The 11,524-nt window shown below is 44.3% G+C and overlaps 1 protein-coding gene across 1 annotated transcript; it reads left to right on the plus strand.

Moving 5' to 3' along the window:
• The first annotated feature begins 911 nt into the window (after window positions 1-911).
• Window positions 912-9,721, plus strand: PRDX3 (peroxiredoxin 3). Its single transcript, XM_010969870.3, has 7 exons — window positions 912-1,052; window positions 2,393-2,528; window positions 4,364-4,505; window positions 5,098-5,233; window positions 6,065-6,168; window positions 8,215-8,380; window positions 8,869-9,721. Exons 1-7 carry the CDS (start codon window positions 1,017-1,019, stop codon window positions 8,920-8,922), a joined length of 774 nt encoding a protein of 257 aa, XP_010968172.1. The 5' UTR covers window positions 912-1,016; the 3' UTR covers window positions 8,923-9,721.
• The last annotated feature ends 1,803 nt before the right edge of the window (window positions 9,722-11,524 follow it).

The raw sequence follows: 11,524 nt of genomic DNA on the forward strand, positions 1-11,524 counted from the left end.
TGGAAGTGCTCAACCACCAGATCAACTGGAACCTAAGGGAGGATACTGACCTTTTCTGACCGTCATGACTTCAGTCAACTAAAGTTTGGACTCAGTCACACCCCAGCTCCTTCATGAATATGCATAAACGTCCTCAGTTTTGCTGTCCAGGAGACACTGCTTTTGGAAAGATCCTTATTTGCTGCAAGTAATAAATCCTTCCTTCTCTGGATCTTTGCCTGGGTTGTGTCTTTTGGCTCCACACTCACCAAGAAGTGAACTCAGTTTTTCAGGTAACAGGACTGGTGTTTGGAAAATACCCACTTAGAATCCACATCTTGTCACACTTACTGTAAGGCTATGTACGATTTTTAATCATGTTTGATGAACTTGCTTCAAAGTACCATGCTTACCACTGAGCTCTTGGCTTTACTAATCAACCAAAAACAAATTCTGAATTTCTCCCACTTCTCCCAGTTTTGGCAAGAGAAGTCAAAATGGAAGGCCACACATCATCCCAAAGGCTTTCAGGACAACAAAACCTTGATGTGTCTGACCCATTTAGCTTATTAATGGACTAAAATTGCATTAATAATTAATTCCATTTCATCCTGAAGCCACATGGCTCTACCTCTGGCTGAAAGAGGAAAGGGATCCTTTTACAGAAAGTAATCCATCCAGGTTAACAAAAAAGTCAGCATGTATACAAATAAATACTTAGTTCCCACATGGATTAGTCCTTTTTAAGTTGGGGTGACAAATAGAGACAAAGTATCGCTTTCCCAAGCATCCTGCTACTTAGAAATTTGAGAGGAATTACCCCTTCCGAATCCGGGCCTAGGGACCCGACGACAGGGACCTTTACACCCGGAGGTTCCCAAAAAGGGGGGGGAGGGGGGAAGTTCTTCCCTGTCCTGGCTCCGGCTCCAGCCCAGGCCCCGCCCCGTTCGCCGAAGCCCCGCCCCTACACGGCCCTCTCCGTAAACCCCGCCCCCTCTGCTTCTCGGTCGGCTCCGTGGCTCCCTTGCGCACTGAAGATGGCGGCCGCGGCGGGAAGGTTGCTCCGGGCTTCGGTGAGTGGCTGCCGGCGGGGCAGAGGCGCGGAGACCCTGCGGTGGTCCAACAGTATGCCTCCCAGATAGAAGCTTGCTCCCCTGCATCCTGGGGTCCTTTCTCCCTTCTTAGAGGATGTCAGCAGGTAGCGGACCAGAGGCCTCCTCTGCGGAAGGCTCCCTGCGCCTGCGCAGGACCCCCCTCCCCCCCTCACTCCTCGCGGTCCCCTCCCCACATCCCCCTTCGGTCCGAGTCGTGGGTCCCCGTCCCCTCTCCACCTAAGCACCTGGCCCCTGGTCCCGGTTCTGTAACCGACTCTGTTACCTTGGAGAAGTGACTTCGCCTTTCCGAACTTTTTAATAGAATAATGCCTACCTCATGGGTTGCCGTGAGCATCCACTTAAATGCTGGATGAAAACCAAAATGCTAAAGTAACGGAAGTGCCTAAGTGCAAAAGGCACTTTTTTCCTCCTCCCCCCGCCCCCGAGGCCGTCCCTGCTCTTTTCTCCTGGCAAAGCCTGTTACTCTCTAGCTATCCTCCCTCCCCTTTCTCACTGTGGGGGTCATCGCAGGCTCTTTCTTCTTCCTGAGTCATGCTGGACGCTGAAGTTGAGCGGACGTTTCCCTTGAGCCCTGTCCAAACTTTCCCAGAGACTGAACTTTGCTCTACTTATTTGCTTGTCTGTGGTGCTGTAAGGGCCTTGCCTTTTCTAAGGAAAACTTCGACATAGTAGAACGTGTTTAGTGGATCTTCTGGTAAAGGGCTTAATACACAGGGCCTGTCCAAGTCTCCTTGGTTGCTGTTAAAAGGATGTTTTATATTCTGATAATTCTCTTCTGCCTTGCAGTACCCCCTCCATTTGTTTGTATGTATTTTAAGATAAAAGTTATGTATGTTTGAGGGATACATCGTGATTTGATATACATAGACGTAATGGAATGATTACTACAAGCTAATTAATGTATCTTTTCACATAGTTACCTTGTGTGCCATGAGTTCACCTAAAATCTCAGCCTATTTGCAGTGTTCAATACAGTATTATGAAGTATGGTTATATAGTATGCTTGTACCTTAGATCTCTAGACTTACTCATCCTACAGGACTGCAACTTTGTACACTTTGACCAACATCTCCCCATCCTCCCTCCCCTCCACACTGCCTTACAGTCTTGAAGGATAAGGAAGCAGAAAGGAACTTTAAGAATGTGGAGACTCAGTCCATACTCTTAGAGTTCAAAGTTTTGTATTTTGTTCGCAGGAACAAGGACAGCCGAGGCCACTACTAGCCTGATGCCCTTTCAGCAGGGTTTCAGCCACCGTTCTGGGAATACTTCCTAATGTAAAGTGTTTTTCTTTTTAGCTTGTCCGACACAGGAATGCCATTCCTTGGGGCATTTCTGCCTCTGCAGCCCTTAGGCCTTATGCCTCTCGAAGAATGTGGTTGACAAGTGCATTGTGGTCCAGTTCCAGTCAAGCAAAATTCACCTTTAGCACCAGTAAGTGCTGTAGTGTGTTGGCTTGAACCAGATAATGGAAACATTTATCATCTCTGGACAGGGGCTCTGAACCCTGGCTGTATATTAAACTCACCTAGGGAGCTTTTACAAACATAACACTGCTCCAGTCCCACTCCAAACAAATTCAGTCAGTCTCTGGGGTGAGACCAGAACATCGATATTTTTTAAAAGCTCACCAAGTGATTCCGAATGTGCAGCCGGTGTTGAGAATCACGGAGGCAAACTGCCCTTGTGCCACATTTCCTTGTTGGTTCCAGAGGTTTTAATCACCTGTGTCAAGGAACATGGAAGGGAGCCAGGACCCTCAGAGGCCTTCCAGGCCTGCTGTGTGCAAAGGGATGGGAGATAGCTGGGGACTCAGAGTGCCGCTCCTAGAAGGTTTCTGCATTCAAACCTGTGGGCTGGCTCCACTTGCCACATTAGACCCATCATTAGGCCCTCCATGACCTGATTGATCTGAATGAAGTGCAGCTATTTCTTGAGACTTAACACTCCATTCTCTAGAATATGGGCTTTGCTAAGGTGAGCCTCAGATAATGAATGGTATTTGAAAAATGCCTCCTTTAGATTTGTCCCATCTTTATTTTTTTTTTTTTAATAGCGGTACTGGGGATTGAACCTAGGACCTCGTGCATGCTAAACATGTGCTCTGCCACTGAGCTGTTACATTCCCCCAGGATTTGTCCACCTTTTAAGAAGCATTAAATGTAACATACATTAAATATAATGGTTTGGGTTATACACTTTTGTAAAACCTTTGTGTATGAAATATTCTAAAAAGTTTACCCCAGAACTTTAAAAAAATTTGTAGTAGTACTTTGATGCCACAAGTTTAAAATTTTCCTTGTCACCTGTCCCAAACCCTTGCCCCCAACAGCTCCTCCTGTTTCTGAAGCCTAGGCATTTTGATACTTGGTCTCCTTTGTTAGAAGCATGTCTAACATGCCTTCCCAGTCAGAAGCATGTCCTCTCCAGTTATGACAGTTCTCCCATCCTTTCCTTTCTTCCTTTTTTTTTTCAGTGGGGGGAGGTAATTCGGTTTACTTATTTACTCTCCCCCACCTTCTTGCTGTTCCTTCTACCACACCCCTCCCTCCATACCTCTCACTTAGATAACAAATCACCTCCTAACGTCAGGCTCCCCTCTCCCTGCTCCTCTTACCCTCTGCTGCCCAGCTAATCTTCCTGAGAATAGCTGACTCATCTTCCACCTCCTACATGAAAACCTCCAGTGATTAGTTTCTTCTTTTAAGAACAGACTCATCAGCCTGATACTTAAGGGCCCTCCCAGTGTGACGTTCCACCAGCTTTGTCTCCTACTGTCTTCCTTCCCCATATACCTGTTCTCTATGTTCTAATCAGATTCTGCCAAGGGCTACTCCCCATACCAGCCATGTTCCTCTGTTCCATTTGCCCTGGTCTTGGCGAAATCCAAACCATGTTTAGAATCCACCTCCAGGCTCATGCTATCCTCAAATTTTTTTTTTTTTTTTTTTTTTACTGGAGGTACTGGGGATTGAACCCAGGACCTCATGTGTGCTAAGCATATGCTCTACCACTGAGCTGTACCCTCCCCCATGCCATCCTGAATTCTGTGTTCATTCCATTCCTCATATCTTTTGTCTTCTTTTTAGTTTACATGACACTTTGTATTGATGTACAATCTATGGAACTACGTACTATGGAAAAAAATTACTTAAGATGTACAGTTGAACCTTTAATTTATGCTACTAATTAACTATTGTGAGAGGTTTAAATAAAATCACATAGGTGCTTGATTTAACAAGTAAAACATATGTGTGTGTTTATTTCAGGTTCCTCATACAATTTCCCTGCTGTCACCCAGCATGCGCCCTATTTTAAGGGTACAGCCGTTGTCAATGGAGAGTTCAAAGAACTAAGCCTTGATGACTTTAAGGGGAAATATTTGGTGCTTTTCTTCTATCCTTTGGATTTGTAAGTGTATTTTCCATGATGCTTTAATGTCATTCTGAGAGCAAGCAAAGATCCCCACTTCCCCACTGACATTGCCTGTCTCTAGTTACTCTTGTAGGAAGGGTAACCGTTACCACTGATTAGCTTGCATCTGTAGCTAATTTATAAGTGGTAAATTTAGGGGTGGAGTGGCGTTCCTTTTAATGGGGCAGGGTTTTCATATGACTCTATTGTATGTACCCCAGTGCAGTGGTTCCTATAAGCCAGTCTTTGAGGAAGTTTTCACTGGTCTGGGGGAAGATGAGAAAAGTAAGGATAATAAAATGAATTTTCTCATAAAGCTACCTTATTTAAATAAAAATATTTCTTTATTTTTAGAATATGCCTCCCCCATGCCCATTTTTGGATATGATTCTTAAATAGAAAGGTGATAAAGTTTTTTTTTTTAATTTTACTGGAGTATCATAGGGATCAGGAGTCCAGTGAGGATGGTTAACCATTTTACTTTTTTTCACTTTTAAGCAAATTGAACTAGTTTTTAGACACCTGTTGTTCAAATTTTAAATCCTTGTTTTTAAATATACTGATGAGAATTTCTGCCCTTTTTCCCTAGCACCTTTGTGTGTCCTACAGAAATTATAGCTTTCAGTGACAAAGCCAATGAATTTCATGATGTGAACTGTGAAGTCATTGCAGTGTCAGTGGACTCCCACTTCAGCCATCTCGCCTGGATAAACACACCAAGGAAGGTACACACATCATTCACCCGGCCTCTGCGCTTGTGATCTTAAAATCTGAAATCCCCTTAAAGACCAACCTAGAAGTTGTTAAAGCAGGACTAGTCAGAAATGGGCTATTTGTACGTCCTAACCTGCTGGCACATGCTGTTAAAGCTCTATCGATATCTCCTGTAACGTTGCTTGTATTCACTCCCCACGACACGTGTATTTTCCAAGATACAAACAGTAATAGAGAGCAGACTCAGCAGGGCTTGGGAACAGCTGGGGACTGTTGCTTCCCCTCTCATCTGGACCCTGTAGATCCCTTGTACCCTGCAGGGCACGTGGTTTGGTGAAGTTCTCTGATCTCACTATTCTGCATGATCAGTATTCTTGCCTAGAAACTTGCTGGGAAGAATCAGAATTTCTAGCTATGCTGCTGGACTATCAATATCAAATTAGTTAAAGTTTGGATTTTTTTTTTTAATTTTCATTTTTATGCTTCAGAAGTTAATCTTCAACCAAAGGGATACTTTAAAAATTAGAGAAAGAAAAGTGTGTAGTATCACCTGGGTTCAAATCCTGCCTCTGCTCCTTTCTAGCTGTGACCTGGAGCAAGGTGCTTAACTTTTGTGTGCCTTAGTCTGCTCGTCTGTAAAGTGGCGATGAGGATGGTCTCTGCTCCAGGATGGTTGGAGATGGAAGAGAGTCCATAGAAAGCTTAGAGCAGCGCTCAGCCCATTGGTGCTCAGTTACTGCTATCTATTGCCATTACTGTGGGTCTCAAACACTGTGCCTCCTGGCCGAGGGTGTTGTGAGATCGCACCATATAACCACCAGCCCTGTTTGCGTTTTTATTAGAATGGCGGTTTGGGCCACATGAACATCGCACTGTTGTCAGATTTGACTAAACAGATTTCCCGAGACTACGGTGTGCTGTTGGAAGGTGCTGGTCTGGCCCTAAGGTAAGATTCTGTTTCTTATGAACTTAAAATTGTTTTTCATGTTTAGCATCAATCCTTTGTCTTAGGGGATTTATAGAGACCTTGGTAAAGCATTTTTAAAACCCCAAATCCTCACTTTGTCTTTTAATAAGCACCGATGAATGCCTCTTGCAGGGGTTGCCAGTCTTTCAGAAATGGCTGAGACATTTGCCCCCTGGGTCTGTTTCTGAAGAAGGATAACACGTCTTAGCTCCGCTCTCTTTGACCATCTTGGAGCCACTCCCTGGGGGCACATTCCTGGCAGTGAAGCCATCAGACTGTTTGGAGACAGGGGTAACCAACAGGGGTAGGAATCAGTATCCTGGAATCTTGTCCAAGCATTGGAATCAGACTGGAGTTTGATTCCATACCCCCCCCCCCCTTTAAACTCAGCTACTTAACTGTATGATTTTGGGCAAGATACTTAACCTCTTTGAGTCCCATTCTTCCCGTAGCTGAAATGAAAATGTACCTCCCAGGTTGGTTTTGAGGATTAAATAAGGTGAGGCAGCCAAGGTTTTTAGCACAGGTCTTGGTAGCTGTTGTGACCTCTTTCCCAGACTGCTGCCTTCCTGGGAGGGATGAGAACTTGGCCTTTGTACTGGCATCTTGATGGCTGCTGAGTGAAGGAGGGATTGGATGGAACTTTCCCTCCAAGAAGCAGGCAGGGGCCCCACTTTGATGGGCCTCACAGGTCTTCTGGAAGCTGGCTTGAACCTGCTCACCTGCCCTCTGCTGTAGCTGACCACTGGCCTGCTTGGATTATCCCTGGAATTTACTCTGGGGGCCACCCTGGAGCTTGGGTCCTTTTGACTCCAAGGAGATTACTGTCTTCCTTTAATAAACTAAAGCTTCGCTTTGACAGAGTTGGTAAGGGAAGGAGAAAAAGTGTGTGGCATTTCCCTCCCAGGATCCCCTTCCCTGTAGAGTCTTGCGAATTTTGCAGTTAACCTCCATCCTAGTTTCACTATTAGGACTGACAAAGGGATAGGAGCCAAGTCTGGCTTGTAAGACAAGGCTTGCTTTCTGGAGTGTGTGGGCCCTGCTCCATCCCAGCTCTGTGTCTGCATCTCCATCCAGCAGGAGCATGCACCAGGACCCCTTAGCCCCAGAACCTAGACTCCCAAGGGCCAGGGCCAGGGAGAGGGCGCTACCATTTTATATAGTGAGTTTTCTCTAAGTTGCCTTTTCCCCTGAGTGATTAACGCTTGGAATGCCACACCCTTGTAAGATGGACTGTTACAACCGAGGTTTTATGGCATATCTGCATATGTCATAGTCACACCAACACTCATATAGAAGATGAACACAGATCTCAGGACGGATCACCTCATTGCACTGCTGCCAAGTGATAAAGGGTGTTGGCCTTGGACAATCTGAGCATCAGAATAATAACTATAAGTGACTGAAACACATCAGATATATTTAAATCAATGATTTGAAGAATTCCAGGGAACCAGTTATTTGGAAAACTTTAAGTAATGAAATAGTACTGTCTTTCCTGTATAAACTGTACCTCGGGGTAACAAAAAGAGTGGTTGGCTTGGTTTTTCCTTTAGATTTCTCCTTTGTGTAGACTTAAGGCCAGTATGTTCCTTCTGCAAAGATTTTTACCATGGGGGTTTCCCCTCCCTACCTAAGAATTTGCTTATTTTGTAAATATTTACTGAATATAGATAGAATACATCTCTGTCCCTTCCCATTTGCCTATGGTTTCTTGCCAAGATTTGATACAACAGCCCAAAGAATGCTTGCTAAATCACTAAGAAGGAGTCCTTGCTCTCTGTAGTTCAGTGACTTACAGATACTGTGTGACATTCAGGTCACATTTGTAAATGTGATCATACTGCCTGTTTTCCATGGTGGCCTAGTCCAGGCCCATCTTTTTGTACAAGGAAAACCCCATTTTTAAGCATATGATAGAGTTTAATGCTCTATCAGGGAGAATTAAAGACAGAAAGGGGTAGAAGTTAGAGTCTTTCTAGCTCTGGTAATGTTGAGATACTAATGAGGATAAATTTGATGCAGAGGTCTCTTCATAATTGACCCCAATGGAGTCGTCAAGCATTTGAGTGTCAATGATCTCCCAGTGGGCCGAAGCGTGGAAGAGACCCTCCGCTTGGTGAAGGCATTCCAGTTTGTGGAAACCCATGGAGAAGTCTGCCCAGCCAACTGGACACCGGATTCTCCTACAGTAGGTTTCTTTTCCAAAAGCTTCAGGGCCTCAGCAGAGGGTCCCAGGTCCTCGTTGCCTCAAGGGCTGCTGGCCTAGAATATCCACAGAAGAAGCCCTCTCTTGGACCAAGGGTGCAGATGGTGTGCAGATGGGTGAAGCTGCTGAGGGTGGGGGTGTCGTGGGACCAGGTACCAGACACCAAGCTGGCATTTAACATAACTTTCATCTGTGTATTTTAAAAGAGACCAATCTTTAAAAAGTTAAAGAACTTTAGGGGGAGGGTATAGCTCAGTGGTAGAGTACATGCCTAGCATGCAGGAGGTCCTGGGTTCAATCCCCAGTACTTCCACTAAAAGAAAAAATAAGTAAGTAAACCTAATTACCCCCCCCCCAAAAAAAGAAAAGAAAAGTTAAAGATCTTTAGGTTAAAAATTGACTGCTTTCAACTCATTTTTGAGACTGTTACCATAAAGTCACTTACCCAGTGAAATCTTTTTTATTTTCAGATCAAGCCACATCCGACTGCTTCCAAAGAATACTTTGAGAAAGTAAATCAGTAGATCGTCCCATGTGCACCTGCGGCTTCCCATGCCAGAAAAGAACCACAGTTGGAACTCACTTTTAGCATTTCAAAGATGATTATTTCTAGAAGGCCAAAAAAAAAAAAAAAAAAATCATGCTTATATTCGTAAATATTACTCTAAACGTTTTGTTTTTATAACATTGGCCAAGGCTTTTAAAATGTGGTTAGCTACTAACACAGAGTCCTTCATTGCCAGTGTGTGGATGGCTAGCTAGTTTCTATGGGACGTGTGGTTCACCTGTTTCTTGGATCATGTCTTCAGTGGGAAAAGGAAACAACTCTTCTTGCTTAGCCTTACTTGAACCGTGGTGTACACCAGAGTAGTACAACGAGCATTGAAAGCTTCTAATCAAGGGTCCTGAAATTTTCTTCTTGAATCTCTATTAAATCGAATTTTCTTTTAAGGTAACAGAGATCATAGTTTTAAGTTGTTAGCATCAGTGGTCTAATTTAACTCTTAGAGTTTATTTGATTGAAGCAACTGTGAATCATGTTTTTTAAAAAAAACTTATGGTGGCAAAGTGACTTAACTGATCATGCATGTTCCCCATCCTAGAGATTTATCGTTTATATAGTTACTTTACCTATTATGTTAGCTGACCTAGTGTCTACCTGCATTTCTAATATTGATTGGGTGTAATTATAAAGGCTATTTATTGAATCTAGGAATTGCATTTTGAATTTGAATCCTTCATGCATTTGAACCATTGTAATTATTTTCTTTCCTGAAGTGCCCAATGTAAAAAAATATAATAAAGGACAGATTTTAAAATATGCATCGCAGATTGCATTTTGAACACCATTAATTCTTGGCTTAGTTTATGTTGTGGGGCTCTAGTTTTCTTTCTCTGATTATATCAACAAACTTACTGAGCATTTAACTCAGTGACTACAAACATGAATGAGATGCTGGCTCCACATACAAGGAACTCAGTTTAGGGGACAAGAGAAATATGGGAGCATTTATTCATTATTTTAATAAATCCTGGTGTGCCTACCATATGCTAGGTGCTGTTTTGGAGGCACAAGAGTGAACAAAAACGAGAACATCCCTTTTTTCATGCACTTATGTTCTAGAGGGAGTAAACATAATAAAAATTCATAGAATGTTTGGAAGGACAGTAAAGTGGAGCAAAGGGCTAGGGTAGAGAATTGCAGGTGTTGTCAGGGAGTCAACCTCTCCAGGTCTGTTTTCTCATCTGTAAAATGAGGACTGTAATTGTACCTATCTCAGTGCCTTGACAGGCTTAAAAGAGATAAAATGTGTAGAAAGTGAGGGAGTTAGGGGGATAAATTTCTAGGCAAAGGTCCTGAGGCAAGACTGGACTTGGGGTGAGTGAAGAAGGGCCATGAGATGGGAGCCGTGAAGGAGGAGAATGGTATTGGGGAGCCCAGAGTGCTTTATGGGCAAGATAAGGATTTTGTATTCTATTCTGTGATGAGAAATAGCAAGGTTTTGAGAAGAGTTACATCAATTTGTTCTAAGAGGATCACGCTGGCTCCTTTGTTTAGACTGTAAGAGTCTGGAGAGGGAAGCAGAGAGGTCAGCTGTGCTGGATTTGTGACGTACTTGTGGGTAGAGCCAACAGGATAATATAGGTGTGCTAAATACTGTAGTACAGTAGATGCATTCCTGCCTGGGGCAGTGAGAACATTGGGCCAGAGTGAGGAGGGGGCGCCTTACCCAGCTGTGGGCATCAAGGAAGTCCTGGAAGAGGAGATGGAGTCTTGAAGGCTGTGGAAAAGTGAGCTATGTGAGGTGAGCAAAAGTGGGAGCCAAGAAGCCACATGGGCCTCAAGAAAACCATGAGTTGGTTTCCTGTTCCTGGAGGGCAAGGCCAGACAAGAGAAGGAATAGGCTTGCTCCTGTTAGTGGCCCAGGCGGAGCACTAACTATGGACTCCCGCACTGTTAGGGCTTTTATATGTTTTATCTTACTTAATCCACAACAAAAGCAAAATGGGTACGATTATTGCCCTCATTTTACAGATGAGAAAGTAGACTTAGATTTGACCAGGGTCACACAAAGTAATGGATGTTGCTGGGGCCCCAACCCAGGACCCCCGAGGACTCCCCTGAACACCGTAAACATCCACACATCCACACTGGCTTCCACAAACACAGAACCCCCTGGGGCTGAAGAAGGCAGGCAGGCACTTTTTTCCTCTACAAATGGGCCTTACTTGATCCAGTATCCAGAAGAAGAAACCGTATATTTGCCCCAGGGCTGGGGAAAAATTCTTAGGCTGAGACATTGTGCTTCCCGGGGTGACGGCGGAGCTCCTCACTTTAAAGTGCCCCAGGCTTGGTTTAATGCGCTGATGTCGACTTTTGAAAACTTTCAATCTTTTTAAAATAAAAGTTGCCACATTTTCATTTTTCACTGGGCCGAACAAATTATATAGTGGGTCGTGACTGTCCCGGATCCTGTGTACGTTGGACTTTGGGTGCAACTGAAGGGATCTTCTAGGGTATGTCCAAAAGCCTGGGTGCTCCTGGGCCGGGGTTAGACGCCGCAGGAGCGCAGGGCTGTGGAAGGCAACACGCGCCAACGAGCGAGTTCTCGCGGTAGGTACCAT

The sequence above is a fragment of the Camelus bactrianus genome, chromosome 11 (assembly GCF_048773025.1).
Source record: "Camelus bactrianus isolate YW-2024 breed Bactrian camel chromosome 11, ASM4877302v1, whole genome shotgun sequence".
Taxonomy (NCBI): domain Eukaryota; kingdom Metazoa; phylum Chordata; class Mammalia; order Artiodactyla; family Camelidae; genus Camelus; species Camelus bactrianus.